Genomic DNA, 25,653 nt, shown 5'->3' on the forward strand with positions numbered 1-25,653 from the left:
ATAGACGGCAGTTCATAATATTCGACGACATGTTTATTGTACCCAGTCCCCGCACAAAGACATCACAGAGAGCTGTCGGGCTCCAGTCACACATGGGGGCCTTGGTGAGGAAGTCTATGGAATAGGCTGTGAGAAACCCCATAGACATGAATCACAAAAGTGACGTCATTTCTCCTATAGGAGGAATGTCTTTGTGGATATCTGAAATGACAATTGTGGATAGGAAGAATTCAGTTGCGATATCCGGAATGTTCTTTTTGACTAGGCAAAACTGAATTACGGATATCTGCAACACATCCAGTCTAGTGAATTTATTTCAAATTGGCTTGCCATGAGAAGGGGTTTGGTTGAAACTCTGGGAGGCTCTTTCTCCCAGCTCAATAAAGCATATGAGCTGCCACATCTACAGCATCCTGCTCAAAATAATAAGCAGAGCAATCCAGCTGTTTCAATCCAATCTCCAGACTGTATGTCCGTCTTTCAGAATCCAAATAAGGAGTTCTTTAAATACTGCATCAACCAAAGCCCTGGGAGAGATTGGATAACCTGTGAGCCAGTCGCCTCAGTTTAGCCAACACATATTTGGCTCAAATAATAGTTTGCTTAAAATGTCTTTATTACAATTACAAGAATAGACACAAAATTCGTGGCAAAACATTGAATCAATAACAACCAAATAGTTATCTGCAGAAGCGCAAAATGCATGGATATATATCTGTATCAATACTACATTTAATATCAATAAGCCCTGCTTTAGAATAGCCCTGACACATTGCAAAGAATGAAGGCAATGTTTGCATTTTAATAGAAATTCAATTATTCATTAATTGAATCAGCACTACACAATCAGGGTTAAATCATGGTATATTAAGAGAAGTGAAACCATTGCTTGACTTTGCTAAATATATTTGTTAGTCTAAAAGTGAGTGCCAGAGCGTTGCTGGCAGCTAAAGGTTTGATCACAACTTGTAGGGCATTACAATCCTCTCTATCCACATATGACTGGACACTTGGAAGAATACGAGGGTGAAGTCTTGCGGACCACCAGTGTGGCGACTCCCTTCACGTCCTGGAGCCTGTCGGAGTCAAAGTCCACCAGGAACTCCCTGACCCCCGCCCTCATGGGTGTGAAGGACAGCTCCACAGACACACGCTGGCCTGGAGCGATGCTACCACTGAGGGGGAGAAGACACAGACACAGACATGATGGGCATATCTATATCACAGAGTACATATGTAGTAGTATTTACATTATCTCAAGAGCGTTATGAGTGAGTGAGAGTGAGAGTGAGAGTTGAGTACGGAGGGAGGAGAAGATGAGGAGAAGAGTAGTTTAAGGCATGGTTAGGAAGATATGGAATATTGAAGAGAAAGGTAACATGACTTAACAGACTCAAAGTATTTTACAATGCATTTGATTCATTTTTATATACAAACACTGCGTATATTGACTGACAGCTCAATGCTAAACCCACTGTCAGGCCAGCATCAGATGTTTTTACATACTGGTGTATGTATGACAGTTGATCATAAATTAGGAAAACCCTTCCATATCAGTTATGTCATATGTGTTGTAGGCCATTACTGATTTATTGATTTTCTTGGTCAGATACTTACGAAATACGGAACTCTTTGGTTGAAAGTAGGCCAGCCCCTTCGACAGTGAACACTCCTCGGTTCAGAGGCACTGGCAATGGATTGGTGAAGGAGATGAAGGTGGAGGTTTTCCTATTTAAAATCACCCAGCCAGGAACCTAGAAAAAGGGGAGATTAGGAATGTAAATGGGGGTTCACTCCACTCTATGTCCACACTGGCTTCTGGAGTGGACGATGTTGTGGAAAAACTAACACTAAAGAGAGGAGCCTGAGTTGAATTTAACTCTATTCAAATGACATCTGACCTTTAACGTGTCTACCTGCATATAAACTGGCAATGGTTCAAGGTTAATCAACAGTTTTTTAGCTTTTTAGATATTAGTCATTCGGCACTGACACTTACATCTGCTTATGTCATAAAGGAGGAGGCTTAGCATCTTGCTCATGAATAGGAAACCCACCTCAATACTGAGTTTGGGCTTGCTCAGTGGGATGTTGACCATCTCCAGGATGGATTTTTCCTGGCCGGACACTCTTGCCACCCCTATCACCCGAATGATGTTGTGTTCGCTGACGACTGAGGCATACTTAGTGTAGAGTAGACGCACCGTCTCCCTGTGGACTGTGTGGGGAACAGAATGAACACAACAGCACAATATTGTCTTCCCAAACAACCATAGCTAACCAAAAGTTGTACTCCATTTACCAAGATATAGAATATGGGAATATATTTATATAAACTACAACGTTTCTAGAGATAAACCACACCCCGAGTATCCACTAGTCCAAAATAGAAAGAAGACGTCAAGGCTTTGCTATACAGGGTGTAATTGGTGATTTCATACTAAATAGCCAACGCCGCTGTTATGTCTCTAAACCAAGAAGGGTTGAAGTGCTGGCATTCAACCACCTACCTTTGTGAGCAGGAATGACAACATTGACCGTGCTGTTCTGGAACCGTCCAAGGTGAACTGAGCTGTAGGTGACAGCCTCTGACATCATGTTCAATTTGCAGCTGACTTCTTCGTCTCCCATGTTCTCCAACTGAGAGAAAGAACAATCATAGATCCGTTGATGATTGGACCTATCCATGAGAGATAACCTCACAAAGACAGGATCGTACAGGGTTATGCACTCTCTGCATCTCCATCTGTAGGACACTGAATGACAATACAACTTGCCTCAAAGATGACGTCAAAGTCGGTCCCGAACACAGGTTTGGCGTGCTTGATCTCCAGCTGCACCTTTCCTGGTTCATTGGCTGTGAAGAGTACATTAATAATGCATAATGAAGATGAATGCATTCACATGTTAACGTAAATATTAAAGTATATATTGCTGTGGTGGGACCTCTCAAGAAGTGATCAAGGGGATCAACATGGAGTCTAAGGGGGGGGGGGGGTAGGGGGTCAAGGGCTCCGAACCAAAGGAGATTTTTAGGTTTCATGCTGGCCGGAATCACCTATGGAGCGATCAGGTCAATCAGCATCAGAATACATACTGCAGACCATTATCAAAGCACATGCTAATTCATTTTGTTTTCTGAAGAATCACCTTCTCATCTGCATTATAAGCATGCACAAAACTTTTCAAAAAATCAATCAGTCATTTTTCTTGTTGTTGTTTATCCTCCATGGGCTTACAAATTACCATGAAGTCGTTGCTCTGTGGTCGATTTGTAACAAAAGGACTCTAAACTGCACCTGGTTTTGATTCCTCTTCTCCATCCGGCCCGGAGATGCACCGCCCTGCCTTGTTGTACACCTCCCGCTCCTTGGCTGAACCTGTGGAGCAGGAGCAGATTCGGTCACCCGCAGCCCAATGGACATGGGCAGATCCACAACCTCTGCCGAGGCCAATATTAACATCAGCTGTGCTCTAAACTAAACAGAAGGTTTTCCTTCTGATGTAGTTAGGGTTCGGGCTAACAGTGTTGGTTGACAGATTTCGTTATCCCTGTCTGTCGATCACTGTGGCCCTTCATCCTCACCATACCATAAAAAAGTGGAATTCAAATAATGTCATATAATCAATTTGGATCATTGTCATTATTAGTACTTCTCATTCTAGTCTTATCTTGATCAGCAACAATCAACATGACTAATATAGGTAAGAAAAGTCTAAATCTTTAAGAGTCCCCTGTTCCATTCACAGGGTGCCGTTAAAGATATAGTATTTTATACTGTATGATAGGGTGAGCATAGCACCTCATCGTAAAGGTATAAGTGAGTATGACACTGTCTCTTGATGTTGAAATGACACCAACCTTCTTGGTACTTGTACTGATGGGTTATATCTTCCCTCTCGTTGCTGTAAGGACTTTTGGTGCTAATGTTCCTCCCCACTTTTGCAGAGTTGGATGAAAGCTATTAAACATTTAAAAAGAAAATGCAAATGTTTTTTTTTAAAGATAAGCAAAAAGCGGTGGAAGTTATAATAAAAATGGATAAAGAATGAAGATATGCATTATAATCACCCACCTGCTTTCGCTGACCGTCTGGTCTGATTTCCCAATTGATGATGTCTGCATTCACCTCAGCAAAGACAAATGGAACATCAAACTTCACATTGAGGTCCCCTTCTTTAATGGCCTTCAATGGACATGGGCCACAGCGAAACATACCTAGAAAGGAAAAAATACAGATTCATGAATTTATTTTTCAGTGTACATAAAGCGACTTTGCACTTAACTGCTAATAATAATCCATAGTTACCGGAGCATACAAAACACAGAAGAGTTTAAAGAATAATCATGATATCCAAAGCATAAGTCGGATATAAACTGATATGGATATAAACTGATATGGGAACACAAAGAAGTTGCAAAAGAAAATATATATATATATGCGTAAAGATGCCCATTTCTAAACTTGGCAAGAGGGCCCTACCACTACTCCTCTCCTGAGGTGTGGGGTCCAAGACTTGCCAGCCACCATATCCTTCAGGTAGATCTTCTCTCTGCATGTAAGACTCGATCCAACAATGAAAGTTCCTGACACAAATAATAAAAAAAATAAACATTATAATCACACAAAGTTGTGAGCTATGAATTCCCACAGGGACTCATAATACATAACATAACAGTGTGTCGTGTTCTGCATGTGCTGTGAACACGAGAGGATCCTACCAGATGCTGTCAGCATGGTCATCTTTCTCCCTATGTATGTTGTACACTCGGTCGATGGAGAGGTTTCCGTCTGTGTCATGGGCTGACTCAAAGTTGGTGATGCAGCGTGTGGGGATGCCCAGGCATCGCAGCACTGTGAGGGGACACATGACACATTAGAAAGGCTAGAGTCCCACCATGCATCTGTCTGTCCTTTATATTGTGTCAACCTAGTTTGTGTTAACTGTAATCATTACAGTTCACACAAGTCATGTAACAATGCAAAGTTAAATTCAGGACGACTTTCAGATGAGGGTTTGATTCAGTATGTGTATATGTGTGTGTGTGCTTTTATATTGTGTTATTCCTCTGACCTGTGCAGGCCACGGCTGCAAACACCCAGCATTGGCCATACTTCACTCCAGACTTTGATTTGCTCCACTTCTCCAGGATGGGCACACTGCTCATCCATTTGGTTGGCTGTACTCCACCTGTGTAAGGTTCCTGCCATTTCCCCACCAAGACTCCACCGTCATCGTTGGCATTCACCTGGATAAGGACGACGCTGAAGTTGGCATCCGATTCGCAGCATCCGATTCAGCAGCTGGTCCACTTTAAATTGGTCCTGATTGAAAACCACTACACCTAGACTCTTCAAATCTGGACTAAATTATCACAGTGAGGCTATACATTATAATAAACATAGTTACAGATTTGTGAAACCTTTTTTCTATTTGTGAAAATGCAATACAGGCTCATTTTAATGCTTTTTAGGGGTCCAGACTGCATTAGAACGGGTCCTGATTGAAAACCACTACACCTAGACTCTTCAAATCTGGACTAAATTATCACAGTGAGGCTATACATTATGTAAAACATAGTTTCAGATTTGTGAAACCTTTACCCTATTTGTGAAAATGCAATAAAGGCACATTTTAATGCTTTTTAGGGGTCCAGACCGCATTAGAACTGATCCTGATTAAAAACCACTGATTAAAAACCAGCCTCACTGTGATAATGTAGTCCAAATTTGAAGAGTCTAGGTGTAGTGGTTTTCAATCAGGACCGATTTGAAGATTCTAAGTGGTTTTCAAGCCGAATCGGATGCTGCGAATCGGATGCCAACTTCAGCGTCGTTGGATAAGGGATAAAATACAGAATTAAATATTTTTAAGATGAAAAAGGATCATAATGCAACTGTTTTATGCTCCTGTGCCTGTCTTGTCGTTATTACTTCATTATTTATTACAACAGTTATTTTAATGAAAGAGTCCTATCGCTACATGCTTCACAGCCGGACACAAACAATAGCTTATTTTGGATTTCTTCAGGATAAAATAGATTTTAGTTAATACTATTTTCGTCATGCACATCCGTATAAAACCAGCCCTGTGATCTGGTTCTGCGTTTGGCTCTGTTGTCCTGATGCAACACACACATATATAATACCATTAGTTATATAAAATAACTAATGGTGGAAGTGGGTGTATATCTCCTACCATGGCAACGACTGCCCTGCTGATGTAGACAGGGTCCCATCGCTGACGCATGTCGGTTGGGGGGTCTGACCTCGCTGGCTTAAAGCGGTCAAGGATCTCAAAGCAGATGTCCATCACATTGTCTTCAAACTGAGAATGTCACAAAGGGACAGACAGCAAATGTTGGGAGTGTCATACAATTTAGAAAGAGAGTAGAAACTACTGATTTTGATACTATATCATAATAGTCATAGGAATTATCCAACTGTGTGTGTGTGTGTGTGTGTGTGTGTGTGTGTGTGTGTGTGTGTGTGTGTGTGTGTGTGTGTGTGTGTGTGTGTGTGTGTGTGTGTGTGTGTGTGTGTGTGTGTGTGTGTGTGTGTGTGTGTGTGGTTTCTGTGTTACCTGTCCGAAATTCCATGGCAACCCACTCATCCAATCCGCACTCCCAGTGAAAATGCGACCATTCTCGTTCATAATGTATTCCTTGAGCAGACTTTCATCAGGGAGGTACACAGCATCATCTAATAATGCACACACACACACACACACAAAGCCTATATGAACCTCCATATTTATATACGTGCACTTGGTACTGGGGATGTGCTGCAGAAGTGAAATGACATGTGAATGGTCAGGTACTACAGATTCATTATCGTTTCAAGATTTTAGATGTATGTGGATGTTCCGTTGGTTTGTGCACATGTGCTGTGTCTGTGTGTGCGAGTGTTTGCTAGTATTACCTTTGCACCAGGGATTAAACAGCAAGTACATTTTGGTAAATTCTGTCCTCTCCAGAATTCTATTCCCTGACATCAGTTCAACAGCCAAGCGGTACTCGCCAACGGCAGCACGGGCGGGACTGTACACAGTCAGCAGTAATTCGTTCCTCGCGCTCTGCTGGTGTAACCACCACTTGTCACCGGACCCTCCAGCCGTTCGCTGTCTGATCAAAATGTCATCGTTGATCTTATCTGTGGAAATGCAAGGTAGGATACAGAAATTGGTTTCAAATTGGTGATCTGAAAATCAGGGCAGCCGGACTGGGGGTGTAAGGTGGACTGGCTGGGCGGGCCAAGGCATAGGGGGGCCCATGGCAATGACAACAACTGTTGACATTCCCCCCCCTCAACAGCTGTACTCCCCCCTCCATCCCCCGCCAACAACTGTCCCCCCCCCCCATTTCCTTCATACTTCCCACACACATTAATTAATTGGTTCAGCTACTTTTGCTACAGAAATTAACTGTTTTATTTTCTTAACATTATTTTTTTTAGGATAGGCCATTTATGAAAAGCTAATTCAATGTGTTCCCTAGGCCTAGTTACCCCTCTATCCCCGATGGAGTTGCTGAGGGATTTTATTTGTTTTATGGATTGTGTATCATACCTTTTGAAAAACAGTTGGTCCAATAAATATTTCAAAATGTTAAAGGAATAGAGCAGCAAGAAGTGAGACTCTTCAATTCACGTAGCTCTATTATATGTGACCAATGATCTCTGCATTGAGGCCTTGAGTTGCTTACCCTGCTTTAAGACCAGGGCCAGCTCATGGCCGGACTGCAGCGGGTCGGAGAGGTGCACCGTCAGGGAGAAGGCTTGTCCCCGCCGAACAATCAAACGCTTCCTATCAATCTCCTCAGTTCGGTGTTCCCGGTTGTTTTCCTGGCTTCTCAGATCAACACCAGCAATAAAACCTTAAAATGAAAATCAGAGACAGGATGTTAAGGAGTAAAACACAGCTATGTGTTGTTTGGCTTCAGTGGGATGACTGTCCTGATGAATTCTTTATGTGGAGGCCCAGTGCCTCAGATCTGCTGTAGTAGGTCTATTAGTTTATGAAATATGGATTGGTCATATCACACTCTAGTGCAGAGTTAGACGCAGCACAAGGTGTAGAAACACCACAGAGACAGACGGTAAGAGGAACATTTTTACAAAGAAACAAGTGGAAAAGGGAGAGAGGAAAGAGATTTGCAAAAAGATATTTGATAGAGAGAGAAAGAGAGAAGAAGAAGGGGAGAGAGAGAGAGAGAGAGAGAGAGAGAGAGAGAGAGAGAGAGAGAGAGAGAGAGAGAGAGAGAGAGAATAATTGATCCAAAGGAGAGGCGAGGAAAACGTGTGATGAAAACCAATGTTAGAATGCTACTCACGGTTTGTGTGGGCCATTATCTTTGCTTAATTCTTCCCAAGAGTTGCACTGGTCCAAGTTTGCAGCGCCGGGCTCTAGCCTTCTCCTCATCAAGACCCCGTATTTATACAGAACTGAACTGCTCTCAGTGTGTGTACGTGTGTGTGTGTGGGTGTTAGAATATTGCAACATTATTCGATTTCAGCAGTATTGCTCATATCGGTAATTGCTTCCTCCTACCTCACACCCTGATGTCACTCTGAAGCCAATATAACCTTTAGTGTTAAGAAAAATAGAACGAAATAGCAAAATAAATAAATGACAAAATAACAACAGAAATGGCTATATATTTATCTGTTGGTTGACTGGTTTGACTGGTGCTTATCATATGGCAATGGCTGTGTCCTCTAATATTCCTGTTTTGTCTAGAATTAGACTCAAAAAGGTAACTTTCCCCTGTGCGGAAAATAGCCAAATCTGATTCCTGTTCCTCTTTGGGTCCAACGTGACCTTGATGTGTTGAGCTCACCAATCTTGCAAATATTTAAAGTCAGGTCAAATATCCCTTTTAATAAGAGTTTGATTTCTTGCCAGTTAAATTTCAGCAGAAGGATGCCACCTTCCAAATGTCTGCCTTCAAGTGTGGGGATGAGGCAGCTGCCATCAATTGAACCGTCAGGAAAGAACAAAAGTAGAGCTGGAGAAGCCACATGGAGAAACATAGAATGTGTGATTGTGTGACTGTAATGACTGTAGAATAACTATTATAGAGTGCAGCCCCAGATTTCAAGCCAAGTCCATAACCAACTAAAAGTTGCACTCTAACCATTGTGTTCATGTTTCTGTCTTCATAACACCAGTTCTAAGGTCATTGCACTGGTTTCCTGATTTCTAGATAATCAAGATATGACTTGTTGTTTGCATAGCACTAAATTGTTTAGGGCCAAATACTTTAATCTATTCTGTGTTACAAACCCACTAGCTCTCAGGTTATCAGTTGATCTGCTCACTGTTCCCAGGGTTGGAACAAAGCCTGGTGGAGAATTTAATTTGAACGCACTACATATCTGGAACAAACTTCAAAAACGTCTGAGCTCTGCCTCAAAACTACAAGGCGAAATCAGTGCTTAGTCAAAGTCAAAAGTCAAATGTATTTGTATAGCACAGTATCATACACAGTGGTTATTCAAAGTGTTTTAAAATAAATAAAATAAAAATAAATTAATTGAATGAATGAAATATATAAATAATAATAAATATATATATTCAAGTAACAATAGAATAAAACAAAACAAGATTAATTAAAAGCAATAGAAAATAAATGGGTTTTTAATTAATTTTTTTAAATAAGTTACAGATTTCATTTAGGTTGGTAGTTGGTTCCAACAGTGGACAGCATAATGGCTGAATGCCATTCCACCCTGCTTAGACCAGACCCTAGGCATAACCAGCTGACCGGATGATGATGCACTCCACTGTCTCCAGCACCCTTTGGAGGGCCTTACAATCAGCTCTGCAGCAGCTGGCGTACCAGGCAGTAATGCAGTAGAAAGGATGCTCTCAATAATCCATCTGTAAAAGTTGTTGAGGGTTTTGCCGGACATGCCAAACCACTTAAGTCTCCTCAGGAACTAAGCACGCTTTCGGGCAGTTTTGACAGCAGAGTCCACCGGCCTGGTCCAGGTGAGGTTATCTTTGACAAACACAGTGAGGAACTTGAAGCAGGAGACTCTCTCCAATATATGTGTGTTGGGTTTGTGAGTTTATTCTGAGATACCGCCACTAATAGAAAGGGATTGTTGGGTGAAACCGACCTCTGCGGATACTGCTTAGCAAGAAAGGCTTGGTAAGGTCTCAAATTTGGAAGTTAATTCAGATTGGGAAAGGATCAAAATGAATAAAGTAATTACAATTGAGTGCTACCTGGACACAAGCCGGGACTTAATCAATCCCTCCTGGGTCTCCTGGGCGAGGGTGTCTGTTTCAGACCCGAAACACCTGATGAACCCAGGATACAACACTGAAGATGTGTCCAGGTGCACGCATGCGTGCACCTACAAGCAAAAGATTATACGTTTTGTTGCCCCAAGGATTGGTCAACGTGTTTATTTGTCCTATACACAGTAAAACCCAAAGTACTTCTGAATAGTGAAATCCCTTGTGACATGTCAAGCAAGAAATACATAGAAGGCCTGGGCGAGGGTGTCATAACATTACACAATCAAAATTCTGCTGAAGCCTGATGGCCTTAGGGAAAACACATAATGGGTTGTGCAAAACAATACTACATGACAGAACACATTCAAAATTCTGCTGTATTGTCTCATCACTTCTTCATAGTATTATCTGAAATCATCAGCTACAGAGGATATAGGCTAACTAACTACTAGGTTAGGGCTAGCTGCAGAGACTACAGGCAAGCTGCTAGGTTAGCACTAGCTGCAGAGGCTACAGGCTAACTGTCTGTGTGTCTGAACAGCGTCTGTCCGTCCTGCAGAGCACTGTGGACGAGTACAACAAGGCCAATAATGAGTTCTCCTCCAAGGTCCACACACACACACACACACACACACACACACACACACACACACACACACACACACACACACACACACACACACACACACACACACACACACACACACACACACACACACACACACACACACACCATCATCATCATCATCGGCGATCACTCGGAGGCCAATTCTGAAGCCGCATACTCCATTGCAGTGTGGGCATGGATGTGAGGTGCCAGGGGGAGGGATTGGGGAGGCCTGTTTGGTGGTGAACCTCTCCTTCCTTTGCTGCTGCTTGAGTTTTGCAGCCTGTGGGAGTTGGTCCTCATGGAAAGTGGCACCTTCTTTCAGGCAGTTTCTCCAGGTAGATCTGTGTCGCGCAGTGTCCTCCCAGTTTAAACTGTTAATGTGTCCTTGTAGCGCTTTCTCTGGCCTCCAGGTGCACGTGGCCAATCGAAAGCTTGGAGTAGAGTACCTGCTTTGGGAGGCGAGTATCAGGCATCTGTATGACGTGGCCTGTCCGTCACAGCTGATGCTTTGTGATAGTGGTGGTGATGCTGTGTATGTTTGCATCATCCAGGATGCTGAGGTTTGTCCGCTCCTCTTCCCTGATGACACGCAGGATTTTCCTGAGGGGTCTCTGATGGTAGGACTCCAAAGCTCTTAGATGCCTGCTGTATGTTGTCCATCTCTCTGTGCCATAGAGGAGTGCGGGAAGGATGACTGCTTTATAAACAAGTCCTAGATCTTGATTCTCAAAGACCCTTTTGCAGAGCTTTGCAAAAGTTCCACTTGCACAGCAGATTCAATGTTGTGTTTCACTTTCAATGTCTGATTTTGAGGAGAGGTGGCTACCCAGATATGGAAAGTGGTCCACATTCACAAGGCATTCATTTGCAATTGTTATTGTCGGCGGAGGTGCAAAGGTGTCTGATGGGGGCTGGTGGAGAACCTGGGTCTTTTTGATGTTCAGGATCAGTCCAAGGAGCTTGTAAGCCCTAGCAAAAAAAATCAATGTGATCTGTAGATCTTCTTCTGTGTGGGCCACAATAGCGACAATGCAGAACAAATTGCGATATGTTCGAAAGAAAAACTTGACACCGGTGGGTCGATTGTTACCAATGAGGTGGAGGATGGCTGCTATAAAAACTGTGAAGAGGGCGGGGGAAATAATGCAGACTCCAGTTTCAACCTTAAAGGTTCAGTCTCAGAGCCATTGCAGAGGACAGCTGCTGACTTGTTGTCATGGAGGAGTCTCAGGATCCTAATATAATTTTATGGGCAGCCACACTACACAGCAGCAGTTGTCCGATGATGACATCCATCTTTGTCTTTTACCGGTGAGTTCTCTGATGGCTAAATAGCCCAATCCTGGATCCACAGGCTCTGTTGCAGCTGGGGCATGTATACATGGTATTGGTGTTGCTGGCAGTCATAGGTGTGGGTGTGTATCTCCTGAGCCTTCTTTAATGTCTTCTGGCAGTCCTTTCTTCCTCCAGTGTATTGGTCCCATCTAGACACAGCTGCCGCCATGTGTTGCGGTCAGCAGCCAAATTCTCCAGGTCTCCAGGTTTTATTTTGCACTTTTGAAGAGCCACATTCATCTGGTCTTTAAATCGTTTCTTCGGACCTCCAGTAGAGCGCTAACCTTGGTGTAGCTGGCCATATAACAATCTGCGGGGCAGACGGTTGTAGGGCATCCTTGTGACATGCCCCAGCCAAAGCAGTTGGTGCCGAGTGATTGTGGCCTCAATACTTTTGCAGCCTGTCCTCCCAAGGAACTCAGTGTGCGGCACTCGGTCACGCCAAGTGATTCCTAGGATGTGCTGCAGACAGCGGATGTTAAACTGTTCCAGGGACTTGATGTGGCGGCTGTAAGTAACCCAGGCTTTACAGCTGTAGAGGAGGGTGGCGATGCAGATTGCTTGGTGTAGACTGATTTATTGTGTTTAAATTAAGGTTCTTGTTCTGGAAAACCTGGCGTTGAGTCTCCCATACGCAGCTGATGCTTGATTTAATCTGTTTTGGACCTCACTTTTTATGCTGTTGTCTTCAGATAACAGCATAGACAGTGCAACAACTGACAGTTTTTCCCCTGCTACAGTGAAGACGGGGGTTGTGGGTGGGATGTTGGTACTCCATTGGCAGATTACCTCTGTTTTGGCTGTGTTGATGGTCAAACCCCATCCTGCTGTTTGCCCTAACTGCTGCGTCTAGAACAGACTGGAGGCCTTGTGGAGAGTGAGATACAAGAGCACAATCATCTGCATACTGAATCTCAAGTATCCTTACTCTATGCAGTTTGGTTTTTGCCTTCAGCCTCCTGATGTTAAAGAGGTTACTATCCAGCCTATACTCTACTGTCACCCCACTGTTTTCTTCAATCCCCTTGTGGAGAAGCTTGGTGACGCACAAGAGCAAGATGTTAAAAAGCATTGGTGCTTTTTAACAGAGGATGTTGACGAACTTGATGGGGCAACCAATCCGCATTAGGACATCCCACAAGAGATCTCTCTTTACAGTGTCAAAGGCTTTGGAGAGGTCGACAAAAACCATAAACAGGTCTTTATGTTGCTCCCTGCACTTTTCTTGGAGTTGCCGAGTTGTGAAGACCATGTCGACTGTGCTCCTGTTCTTTCTAAACCAGCACAGGGTAGCATTGACCCTGTGATGTTATTTATGAGCCTTCGAAGCATCACCTTGGCCAGACCTTGCCTGCCACAGCAAGAAGTGATATGCCCCTATGGTTACCACAGATGGCCTTATCACCTTTGTTCTTAAATATGGTGACAATGCTGGCATCTCTCCATTGTTGTGGGACGTTTTCATCAGCCAAAACCTTGGTGATGTAATTGTGTAATGTTCTTGTGCACAGATACCCTCCCTGTTTAAGCAGTTCTGCAGGGATATTGTCAAAGCCGGGAGACTTGTTATTCTTCAGGGTGCGGACAACTGAAAGAACTTCCAGGAAGGTTGGAGGTTGGCCATAGGGGGAAGTTCAGGCAGTTCCTTCAAGATAGTGTAGTCTGCATCAGAATCCTGATTCAGCAGGGTGTTAAAATGCTCAGCCCACCTCCCTAGGATGCTATCCTGGTCTTTCAGGACTTTAAGACCATCTGCTGATCTCAGGGGAGTGATGCAGTGACTTCTTGGGCCGTAGATAGATTTCACTGCGTTGTAGAAGTTGTGCATATCATTCTATCGGCGAATTACTGAATTTCCTGTGCCTCCTTCGTCCAACACTTGTTCTGCATGGTCCGCAGAGTTTTCTGCACTTCCTGTCAAGCTTTCTGCCATCGCTTTCTGGTAGTGCTGGATGAGGGTTTATTTAGGGTTTCCTGATGTGCTTTGTGCATGTTGCTTGGCAGGTTATGGATTGACTCAGAGTTGTTATTAAACCAGTCTTGATGGTTCTTGCTTTTAAAGCCAATCGTTTGGGCTGCTGCTTCATGAAGGGCTGCAGTAACAGAGGTCCACTGTTGTTCTGTGGCATTTTCACCACTCAAGAGGAGTTCTAGCTCCCCTAGTTTCTCAGCCAGGGAGCGACGGAACCTGTTCCTACTCATGGTGTCTTCCAGACGGGCACAGTCTAAACGCCTCCTACTGGAACCACGTTTCTGCATGGGGGGACGCACTTTCATGAGGACTTTGGTCATTATCATGTCCAGCATTCTGCACCTCTCATGGCCCGGGTTAGAAGAACATCCCTGATGTCGCTACGGCTCACGATGATATAGTCAATCAGGTGCCAATGTTTGGAACGTGGGTGCATCCATGATGCTTTAAATTTGTTATTTTGCTGGAAGATGGTGTTAGTTATGTTCAGGTTTTGCTCAGAGCAGAGGGTGAGTAGCCTCATGCCAATTGAGTTGGCCTGACCAATCCCATGCCTGCCAAGTACTCCCTTCCATATACCACTGTCCTGCCCAACTCGAGCGTTGGATTCCCCAAGCAAGAGGATCTTATCGTTCTTTGGGACCCGGTGGAGAGCCTCATCCAGTGCTTGGTAAAAGGAGTCTTTAGGCTCACTGTCGGAAATTAGGGTTTGAGCATACACGCTGAGTAGTGTGGCATAGCGGTTCTTCTCCAGGGGGATACAGAGGGTCATCAGTCTCTCACTGATGCCCACAGGTGTTTCAGTGAGTTTTGGCAGTAGTGTGTTCTTAATGGCCAGTCCCACACCGTGCAGATGTTATCCAACTTGGGGACAGCCTTTCCAGGAGAAAGTGTAGCCCATGCCCTCTTCTGTTAGAGACCCCTCATCAAGGAGCCTGGTTTTACTCAGGGCAGCGATGTCGATATTATAGCGGCTCAGCTCGGCCGCAACCAGGGCTGTCGTTCTATGCAGTCGTACAGAGTGGGGCTATTTGCCCATAGCTGTGGCAGTGGTTGACGGGCGTCAGGGCGTATCCACTGCATGGTGGGTCTGCACACCACATCTCTGGGGCCCACTGCTGCTCCGAGATCCCCTGCAGTTTAGCCTGGGACTGCAAGGTACCCAGTTACCATGTGTGGCCACGAGGAGGCACGGCAGAAGCCTTGGTGGTGGAGAGGCTGTGTACTGGCGGAGGAGGCTTACGCACTCTGCTCCTCTTTTCACCCCTGAGGAGGCTAGCCAGCGGCGGTAGCTAAAAGCAGAAAGTTGCAAGCAGAAAGCAGCATGCAGCATGCGCTAACTACAAGCACCTCTACAATACTGCACTGGGCGCTTCACACACACCCTGTGTGAAGCTTTATTGGCAGGTGGAGCCACAAATAAACACACAGGAGGAAATGCATCTTTTCCGTTTCCAGAGAAAACTGGATGATGAAAGGGGGCGGGACTACTGGGATTATCTCTGCAGGACAGTTACGATAGGTGTGGGGCTAAAGGTGAGTTAGGGGCGGGTCTGCAGGTGAGTTAGTGGCAGGGCTACATGTGAGTTAGGGGCGGGGCTACAGGTGAGTTACGATAGGGTCAGGGCTACAGGTGAGTTATGATAGGGGCGGGTCTACAGGTGAGTTATGATCAGGGCGGGGCTTCAGGTGAGTTAGTGGCAGGGCTACAGTTGAGTTACGATAGGGGCGGGCTACAGGTGCGGTAGGGGCGGGGCTACAGGTGAGTATGTTTGACACTTCCTGTGTTGCCAGACGACCATGGAGGCGCTGCTGGGGTCTGGACCCCAGTACCATGCCACCTCTACCGGGGCTTCAGAGTGTTGGACAAGAGGTGTGTGTGTGTGTGTGTGTGTGTGTGTGTGTGTGTGTGTGTGTGTGTGTGTGTGTGTGTGTGTGTGTGTGTGTGTGTGTGTGTGTGTGTGTGTGTGTGTGTGTGTGTGTGTGTGTGTGTGTGTGTGGTTTCTGTGTTACCTGTCCGAAATTCCATGGCAACCCACTCATCCAATCTGCACTCCCAGTGAAAATGCGACCATTCTCGTTCATAATGTATTCCTTGAACAGACTCTCATCAGGGAAGTACACGGCATCTTCGCACACACACACACACACACACACACACACACAAAGTTGATATGAACCCCCATATTTATATACGTGCTTCTGGGTAATGGGGATGTGCTGCAGAAGTGAAATGACATGTGAAAGGTCAAGTACAGGGTTAGATAGATGTATATGGATGTTCCGTTTGTTTGTGCACATGTGCTGTGTGGAGGTTGTTGAAGTTGTGCAACCCTTTTGAAAAACAGTTGGTCCAATAAATATTTCAAAATGTTAAAGGAATAGAGCAGCAAGAAGTGAGACTCTTCAATTCACGTAGCTCTATTTTATGCGACCATCTCTGCATTGAGGCCTTGAGTTGCTTACCCTGCTTTAAGACCAGGGCCAGCTCATGGCCGGACTGCAGCGGGTCGGAGAGGTGCACCGTCAGGGAGAAGGCTTGTCCCCGCCGAACAATCAAACGCTTCCTATCAATCTCCTCTGTTCGGTGTGCCCGGTTGTTTTCCTGGCTCTCAGATCAACACCAGCAATTAAACCTTAAAATGAAAATCAGAGACAGGATGTTAAGGAGTAAAACACAGCTATGTGTTGTTTGGCTTCAGTGGGATGACAGCCCTGATGAATTCTTTATGTGGAGGCCCAGTGCCTCAGATCTGCTGTAGTAGGTTTATTAGTTTATGAAATGTGGATTGGTCATATCACACTCTAGTGCAGAGTTAGACGCAGCACATTTCTCTTTCCTACTGTAATCGCAAGAGACATCTTGATATCCTTATAAGGTGTAGAAACACCGAGACAGACAGTAAGAGGAACGTTTTACAAAGAAACAAGTGGAAAAGGGAGAGAGGAAAGAGATTTGCAGATGCAAATAGATATTTGAGAGGGAGAGAAAGAGAGAAGTAGAAAAAGGAGAGAGAGAGAGAGAGAGAGAGAGAGAGAGAGAGAGAGAGAGAGAGAGAGAGAGAGAGAGAGAGAGAGAGAGAGAGAGAGAGAGAGAGAGAGAGAGAGGGAGAGGGAGAGGGAGAGAGAGAGAGAGAGAGAGAGAGAGAGAGAGAGAGAGAGAGAGAGAGAGAGAGAGAGTAAAAGGACAGGCGAGGAAAACGGAAACGTGGGATGAAAATCAATGTTAGAATGCTACTCACGGTTTGTGTGGGCCATTACCTTTGCTTAATTCTTCCCAAGAGTTGCTCTTAAACTGGTCCAAGTTTACAGCGCTAGGCTCTAACCTACTTCTCATCAAGACGCTGTATTTATACAGAATTGAACTGCTCTGAGCCCACCTCCAGAAACACACACAACGTGACCTCTTGACCTTGGACATAACTTTCTTAACACACCCACTAGCATCCCTATTTTCACATCCTCCATCAGACTTTTGGTTATCTCCGTAATACAAACTGGAAGCGATGAGGGAGGGGAAGAAAAAGAGTTTGAATATTGCAACATTCTTAGGTTTCAGCATTATTGCTCATATTGTTATTTGCTTCCCCATACCGTCACTGTATGGTATGTATGTGGTTGGTTGTTCAAAGAACACCCCTTTTGTGGAACTCAAAAAGGTTCTCCTATGGCCTCATCCCAAATAACCTTAATTTTATTAAAACTTTAATAAAAGGTTATTTGTTGGACTAAAAAAGGTTGTCAAATGGTATAATTGAAAAAGAATCATACTTTTGGTCTTTTTTTTTTAAGTGTTATCCAGACAGATTTGGGAAAACATTGGCGTTTAAATTTGAATGCGAGTTATAGAACCCCCTATGGATGTTACCAATTTGGATGCGCTAGGGGGCAGTGTCACATTTGTTGACTAAGAATTAACCAGTCAGTGGATAAGATACATCGATGCATGAGTACATCATGGACCATGGATGCATGGATGCATAGAACCAAGAACCATAGTTATGATAGAACATTTATATTGGGAAATAAGCAGCAATATAAAACGCCATATCCGTTTACGTTCCCGAGAAAACTTTATAATTGCACGTTGTCGTCGATTCATTGTGGATGCCTTTTTGCATTGCTGTTAAAGTGTTCAAATTGCCCCGCTTGGGCCAGCACTGGACATTTTACCTGCTAAATTAATCAGCGGAAATATAACCACTTGCATAACACCCTGCTTTCTAATACATTAATATATTTAGTTCAAATCGAATTTGAGTTTCAAAATTACATTTAGCGGTGTCAGTGCTACAAGTCAGGATGGCCGAGCGGTCTAAGGCGCTGCGTTCAGGTCGCAGTCTCCTCTGGAGGCGTGGGTTCGAATCCCACTTCTGACAATACATTTTCCATTTAATTTAGTTGGCATATTGAACATTCTTGTAAAAAATATTGTGTCAGATCTACCCGGTTTCGCTTGACTACGCCTTTACGGCACTGTCAGGCACTGAATCTGGTTGTATGTCGTGTGTCATGCAACCTGAGTGCAACCCATATTCCCCCCGCCTCCCCCACATACACACTCAATGTTAATGTATTACTCAGGTAGGACTCCAGCAAACACCCTCTAGGACATTATCAGGGGCGGGGATAGTAGAACAACCGCACTAGGGGAACACACATACAAAGAGCATGAGACAGAGAAATCTCCCACAACCTTAAGCACCTGACACTGAGAGGTGCAGCTATTGACCTGTGCACTACTGACCGGTTTTCTATATAAACTCAAATGAATTGTGCTCGTCTACCTGGATACAGGATACTTCGAGCAGACTTGGATCTCACCAGGAACCTTCTCAACATTCCCAATAGACTTTCGATTGTGTACTCATTCGGATCTGAATTGGTCAAAAGGGCGGTTTTTCTTTTTAACGTTTAGCTTCTCTTGGAAGTATTGACTTCTCTAAATCCATTCATACAGTTAGAGTTGGGGAAGAAAAGCAGAATTTTTTACAGAAGGGTGACTTTAATCTGAGGAGTGTTTCCCATCTACAAAGAAGATTATCTCTTTTTGTTGGGATTATTTGGGCAAAGATACACACTTGCAGAGATGGCCGAGTTCCCATCCAAGGTGACCACAGAGACCAGTGCACCCCAGTCAGACGGCGGCCAACAGGGGGGAAACAGTCTGCGGGGGTTGGCTGCTGGCGTAACCATTAGGATGGACCTGTCCTTTATCAGAAGCATCCCTGCTATTCTCATGCTGGTGGAAATAGTGAGTGACTTCATCTAAAAAATGTGATTGTCTACATGTTACTAGCCTGCACCTTTCCTCTGCTCTGCCCCAATGCCCCATGCAGCTCTGCATGGTGCATCTTATTTTTTTATTAGTTTGTTTTGTGTTATTTACAGCTTAAAAAAAATGTAAAGAAGCCAGATTAAAGTTCAAAAACGATCTCCAATACAAATATACTTCAGAGAAAGGTCTTGACTACCTTGATTTTGAATGATTGAAGCTTTTTTAGATTCTGAGTCACCCCATCCATTTGCGAAGGCAGCTGGTGCAGAAGTAGGCTGCTCTGTCACGTGAGTGGCTTAGCGACAGGTAGATCTTTGCTCCCTTGAGGCCCTCTCTGTTTGCTCTCACACCCCTCTAAGGTATGCCATTAATCGCTCTGTAATGCAATAAAGGGAACAAGACTATGTCCCCGTATCCAAGAAGGCCCTAATGGAGAGGGCAAGACCTAAGATAAAGAGAGCTAGATGTAGGTTACAGGGAACTAGATTTAGGACACATGGATCTAGCTGTAGGACACGTGGAGTGTAGAATGTGTATAGCTAGATGTAGGATAGATCTAGATTTAGGAGGTACCTAAGATGTGGGATACAGCAAGCACGATGTGGGACACTTGAAGCTAGATGTAGCAAAATGCATGATACAGAATTACTGTAGGGCACGTGGAGCTAGAAGTTAGGCTATAAATAGCTAAATATAGGATACTGAGCTTCTGATTGGGGTCTTGTAAAGGTCAGCGCAACTACCTGCCTTTGTGTTTGTTTGTTTGTGTGTGTGTGTGTGTGTGTGTGTGTGTGTGTGTGTGTGTGTGTGTGTGTGTGTGTGTGTGTGCGTGTGTGCGTGTGTGCGTGTGTGCGTGTGTGCGTGTGTGCGTGTGTGTGTGTGTGTGTGTGTGTGTGTGTGTGTGTGTGCGGGTGTGCGTGTGTGCGTGTGTGCGTGTGTGCGTGTGTGTGTGTGTGTGTGTGCGTGTGTGTGTTGGAGGAGACATGTTACATTCCATATTGATCCTTAGAGCCTCAACGAGCCTCAACACCTCTGCCCTCTCCCCTCCACCACACCAGGTGTCAGGCCTGCTCCAGTGGACGCTGATAGCCAGCGCCTACATTTGGGCACTGTCAGTGTACGGCTGGGTGATGTTCGTGGCCGTCACCCTGTGGCTACTCACCAGCCTGCTCTTCTGCCTGATCCTCTTTGGGTTCCAGAGTAAACTCGTCTCCGTGCCCTGGCCCCTGACGGTATACACGCCCACAAGTCTGTCTCATGCTTTGTGTCTTTTCTCATGTCCCCTATTGTATATCTTGTGTCTCATGTTGTGTGTGCTGTGTTTTATGTTTTGTATCTTATTCTCGTGTTTTGTGTCCTCTGTCTTCTCATTCTCCATCTCCCAGCCGCTACTTTACTAAATATGTTGTCCTCAGAGATAAAACAAAAATAAAAGGGACCAAAATCCATAGTATCCTTCACTGGGCCAAACTCAGATACTGAGTAAGATCCACGATGAAAATAAACAAACTACACCTAAATAGAGAAAATAAAATTTGTGGCTCATCTCCCATGTCTTATGTCTCAAGTTTTCTCTCTCATCGCTTGTCACGTGGGTTGTGTCTCATTCTGTGGCTTCTGTCTCATGTCTTGGTCTCATGTGTTTCCCATGGACATTCAACATGTCATGGGTGTGTTTGGATATTTAAAGCAAATTGTCATTTCTCACAGGTGATGTTGTACCACGCTGTAGCCGCTATTCTGTGCCTGACGGCGTTCCTGGCCAATGCAGCGTCGGTCTACCCATATCGATTTCACGTTTACACTCATGGACATTTTGGAGCCGCTGCAGTAAGGCATATAAGACCTACAAACTTACCCCTCCTAAACAATGACATCCAAATATGCACACATACGCACACATACACTCTCTCTCTCTTTCTCTCTGTCTCTCCCTCTCTCCCTCTCTCTCTCTAACCAATATCAGATCAAATGCCTGATGTGTGTCATTGAATGTAAAAAAGGGCCAGGGCAAAGGTCTGTGTAATGAAGGTGTAGCTAAGGAAGGAACACCTTGCAAGAGGGGATGAGGAAGTATTGAAAAGTACACAGCCATGCATTCAACCTCAAATCCATTTTCATATTTCACTGTTGTATTATATGTATTACCCTCCACAGCTGCCTGTTAGGTAGCCTTGGTCTCAGACGATTCTGTAAGAGTCATATTTAATTTTTTCTGGCAAAAATAAATTTCAAGCTTTAAACTTGGAATCTACTCATGAGGCTGCCTGTTGGGCTATGTGTGTGCTTATTACGGGCTGACTGTACATAGAAAAGTGTCACACACTTAAGACATGTTAGTTTGACTTATTGATAATTTGTGTCTAATGGTTGTCTTTGAAAGTAGAACAAATGCCAGGGCGCCGTGGTCTGTGTAGCAAAGATGTTACTATGAATAGTGTTACTTCATAGGAAACACCTTGCTGGAAGTGGTCAGGGTATTTTAGAAAATGAAACATCCAAACATGCAGCCTCCATTCTACTGACAAAGCTGGCTGTTGGGCTATGTGCTAATTATGCTGCTTGCATAAAAACGATGGCACAAACTTAAGACAGACAATAAGAGAGAGGAAGGATACAGCTATTTCAAGATTCAAAGGCTGTGAAACCGTAACAACTTATTACCAACCACTCACAACTTTATGCAACAGTTTTTCTAAGGAGAAAACTGAAGAATTGAACTTATGTTGCATGTTTTGTGTTTTGTGTGTAATGTCTTATGTGTGTTTTTTCTCATGTTGTCTCTCATTTCATGTGACCCATGTCTTGTGTCTCATAGTTCTGTGTCCTGTGTCTTGTCTCATTTCTCGTGCTTTTGTTTCTCATGTCTCATAGTTTGTGTCAGTTTGCATAGAATGAGTTGGCAGTTGGAAGGTGGCAAAAGATAAAATTGAGGAAACGGCCATTGCAGTATTCAAAGTCTGTTTTTCTGTGCAAAGGCTATCAAACACACAAAAGAAAGAGAAAGAGAAAGAGAGAAAAATAAATAAAGAGAGAGTGGTTGGTGGTTTATTCATTCCAGGGTTAGGGTTCATATCCGCTTACAACTTGACCAACTATAAAAAGAGACTAAGGAAATGGTGACTGGTGAAAGACTGGTGAAAACATAGGCCCAACAGCTGCCTATACCATCTACCTTTTAAATAAGTAAACATGTGACTATTATCTCATCATCCATCTACCTGTGAAGAGGTTGCGAAGGGCTTTTTCTATTTGTATTCTTAAATGTGATACAATGTACCTGATACTCACGTCCTTCATCTTGTGGTCTCTCTCTCTCTCTCCCCTCTCAGTTCTTTGGGGCGGTGACTACCGTAGCCTATGGCGCTAGCGCTTACTTCTCCTACCTGGACTGGAGGGGAAACAGTGGAAATGCCGCATCAGGCACTGGGGCCTCATAGAACCCAAGACACACCCTCTATCTCCTAAAGGAAAAACGATCTAAAGCCTGACTGGTTTCTGGGGGAACCTTAGCTGGAAGGGTGAAGGCCTAAGTCCTTTTACACACATTTCCATAACCATTACATACAGCTCTGATCATTTGTATTGGAAAAATAAAAATAAAAAAGTGCCTGGCATGCATTGAAATGCATCCTATTTAAAATAAATCTAGCTATACATCCCATTTAAAGTTTTAAACTACGCAACTGTTTACAAATGGAAAGGCTCAATGAAGTGAGTACAAAGCATTCATCGGCATATATGTATAATAATACACCTTGCTTAACCTCGCTTATGCTCAGACCATACATCACAAATGAAAAGGAAACTCTTAACAATAAGGTTACATTAACTACAATACCATTAATTAATATTAGTTAAAGCAGTAATGAGCATTATTATATAGCTTTAGCATAGGGGTGTCGGTCAGGGTTAACCCTAGCCAAATTAAATATCCATGAACACCTTTGTCAACATGAACACTATTATTAAACCTGACATACATTAAATCTTAATTAACTGGTAATGCTTCTAACAGCATTAATTTAAGTTAATGGTTAATTAATGTACCCTTATTGTGTAGAGTTACCAATTAAAATAACAATCTGTACAGCAGTTTACATAATGAACAATGATTCTAGATGTTTATTCTGTGGTTCTGTACATTATCAAAGTATTTCAAGGCAAAAATAAAACCTTTTTTATTGATATTATTGCACATACTTTTATTTAGTTTTGTGCCTAATGAGCCAAAATATGTCTTGTTCGTTTAGATTCCAATAAAATGTAGTGGTGCCTGTGGATGTAATGGCACTCTCACTGTGTGTATACACATTGAGAGTGACAGTACTCTTACTTACTGTGCATAACAAGGAATGATTTGTACATGATTATTTGAAAGACATCTTTATTTAAAAAAACGTGTACAAATAATAAAGATCTATATGAACAACATGCATCTTACTATTTCATTATCTATGTTGATGTGTAAGCCACGTTTTTATCTTAAACAAACTAAGTATATTTCCAACACTTTCTGATCAATCCACTCATGCATGTGAATATCAAATCAAACATTACATCCACAGGCACCACATTTGACACTTCATGATAACTCACATTCCAGCGAGCATTTCCCATGAGCACAGGATTTTGGTTTTTCTGGTTGCAGTATATCATTATACTTACCATTAGTTTGATTATTATGATGGCCTACAGGATTAGCGTTCGCATTCAAATCTTTGCTCACACTACATGATTATCCATAAAGGTTGCAGTTCTCAACCAATAGAAAAACTATGAGAAGGGCTCGAAAAATATAACCTAGCTTAGACTTTACTTGCTGACACTTGCAATCACATAGGGTGCGGACTTGTCCCGGAAATGTGTGTGTGCATATGCGTGTGTATATGTGTGTGCGTATGCGGGCACGCGTAAAATATATAGAAGTCATTATATTTTGTACCTGTTGTAAGTTCCATTCCTTATCCAGTTCCTCAACATCTTGACAACCATGATCTCACACTCTGGGAGTCAGTTTGAACAGGCCACGTTGATGGTAATCAGCTGATTTTGCCTGTAGATAATTCACTTTCCAATGCAACATCTCGTATGAATCACTGGGTGGAGAATCTTTTTTCCCTTGCATCAATAACAGCTGACCATTGAGCTGGGAAACGCATTTCTGTCTATCTGTGCAAAATGTATGATATCTTTTGAATGCAGCATTCCCAAGGGCCTGGAACTTCTGGCAAGCTATGAGACAGATGCCCTACTATATGCTATGTAAATACTATGTAAATTGATGTCTGTTATGTCTATCTATCGCCAAATTACATATCACAATACTCATTGAGCCTTTCAACCACTGTAGAAAACCGTTGCATTTGCAATATTATGAATGTCATGGAAATGACCGCTAATCGCCACAGAGAAAGAAACGGAAAGCTTGAGAGTGCCAATTGAAATACAAAAAAAAGAAACATCCTGATTGTCAATAAGTGGAACATTGATGTAGTTCTCAAACACGACTGAGATCTGTGAGTCTCTGTCATTTGAATGTCTCACTCCACCCTATTCAGAACCACCATCAGTCACATGCTCATATTACATGCTGCCACTTTTAAGCACACCAGTGCCTATGATCTAACTGACACACACACAAGCGCACAGACACAGACACACACACACACAAACACGTGGTGTCAGCTGGTACAGTGTAAGATTGTTCCTTGTCACAAGCTGTGTTGACTTTGTGGAATGAGTTGAGGTGATGTGGGAGTGGGAGAACACAGGCTCAGAGCGCTGAGATATTATTGTCAAACTTCCAGACATATGTTGTTCTTTCTTCATGCTTTCATCTATCCCTTCTCAAATGTCAGAGTGTCAAAGGCAAATTGAAAAGACAATTACTCTGACAGATACACACACATGGCACAAAATGTCATATTTTCACAACCATGAAAGAAAGATTCAAAAGAAGCAATGAAAAAAAACTCCTGTGTCAAAAGATTCTCCAAAGGGTATAAACCATGCAGTGACCTCCAAACCTGATATTTGACAGTTGTGTAGTATCAAGTATTTTTATTTAGATGATATACAGTCCACCCACGTTAGTTATTATTCAACATTTTGACCTAACAGACCCCAGTCATACAGCTGGCATAATGGAGGGGGGGGGGGGGGGTCCACGGTTAAATGGCTGTCTTACAACTTGAGTTTTGACAGCTC

At 43.4% G+C, this 25,653-nt stretch overlaps 2 protein-coding genes and 1 non-coding gene across 5 annotated transcripts; 2 read left to right on the forward strand and 1 right to left on the reverse strand.

Moving 5' to 3' along the window:
- Positions 1-608: 608 nt before the first annotated feature.
- On the reverse strand, positions 609-17,498 carry LOC130389374 (protein-glutamine gamma-glutamyltransferase 2-like). 3 transcript variants are annotated; one of them, XM_056599131.1, is made up of 18 exons: positions 17,408-17,498; positions 16,632-16,801; positions 16,179-16,294; positions 7,706-7,876; positions 6,924-7,154; positions 6,586-6,704; positions 6,202-6,330; positions 5,077-5,251; positions 4,724-4,856; positions 4,485-4,588; positions 4,077-4,219; positions 3,863-3,962; positions 3,300-3,380; positions 2,778-2,857; positions 2,511-2,640; positions 2,058-2,218; positions 1,618-1,754; positions 638-1,175 (listed from the first exon to the last, which is right to left on the reverse strand). In XM_056599131.1, the coding sequence occupies exons 3-18, from the start codon at positions 16,192-16,194 to the stop codon at positions 989-991; spliced, it is 2,097 nt and encodes a 698-aa protein (XP_056455106.1). In that variant the 5' UTR covers positions 16,195-16,294; positions 16,632-16,801; positions 17,408-17,498; the 3' UTR covers positions 638-988. The 3 variants fall into 3 exon arrangements, with proteins under 3 accessions (XP_056455105.1, XP_056455106.1, XP_056455107.1); XM_056599130.1 differs by lacking the exons at positions 16,179-16,294; positions 16,632-16,801; positions 17,408-17,498 and adding an exon at positions 8,333-9,552 and having other exon boundaries at positions 609-1,175; XM_056599132.1 differs by lacking the exons at positions 16,179-16,294; positions 16,632-16,801; positions 17,408-17,498 and adding an exon at positions 8,333-9,552 and having other exon boundaries at positions 2,778-2,845.
- A 963-nt stretch (positions 17,499-18,461) lies between these two features.
- On the forward strand, positions 18,462-18,544 carry trnal-cag (transfer RNA leucine (anticodon CAG)). Its single transcript has one exon. It is a non-coding gene; the product is annotated as a tRNA-Leu (tRNA).
- A 282-nt stretch (positions 18,545-18,826) lies between these two features.
- On the forward strand, positions 18,827-24,400 carry pllp (plasmolipin). The gene is made up of 4 exons (XM_056599524.1): positions 18,827-19,419; positions 20,502-20,675; positions 21,154-21,273; positions 22,776-24,400. The coding sequence occupies exons 1-4, from the start codon at positions 19,255-19,257 to the stop codon at positions 22,881-22,883; spliced, it is 567 nt and encodes a 188-aa protein (XP_056455499.1). The 5' UTR covers positions 18,827-19,254; the 3' UTR covers positions 22,884-24,400.
- Positions 24,401-25,653: the final 1,253 nt, after the last annotated feature.

Source organism: Gadus chalcogrammus, chromosome 9 (genome assembly GCF_026213295.1).
Source record: "Gadus chalcogrammus isolate NIFS_2021 chromosome 9, NIFS_Gcha_1.0, whole genome shotgun sequence".
In the NCBI taxonomy this organism is placed as follows: Eukaryota; Metazoa; Chordata; class Actinopteri; order Gadiformes; family Gadidae; genus Gadus; species Gadus chalcogrammus.

Coding starts and splice junctions, on each gene's coding strand:
- LOC130389374 (XM_056599130.1), bottom strand. Junction 4,589..4,723: donor GACCATGCTGACAGCATCTG/GTAGGATCCTCT, acceptor TATTTGTGTCAG/GAACTTTCATTGTTGGATCG. Junction 1,755..2,057: donor AGCCCAAACTCAGTATTGAG/GTGGGTTTCCTA, acceptor CCCTTTTTCTAG/GTTCCTGGCTGGGTGATTTT.
- pllp (XM_056599524.1), top strand. CDS start 19,255: ATGGCCGAGTTCCCATCCAAGGTGACCACAGAGACCAGTGCACCCCAG. Junction 19,420..20,501: donor TTCTCATGCTGGTGGAAATA/GTGAGTGACTTC, acceptor CCACCACACCAG/GTGTCAGGCCTGCTCCAGTG. Junction 21,274..22,775: donor GACATTTTGGAGCCGCTGCA/GTAAGGCATATA, acceptor CTCCCCTCTCAG/TTCTTTGGGGCGGTGACTAC.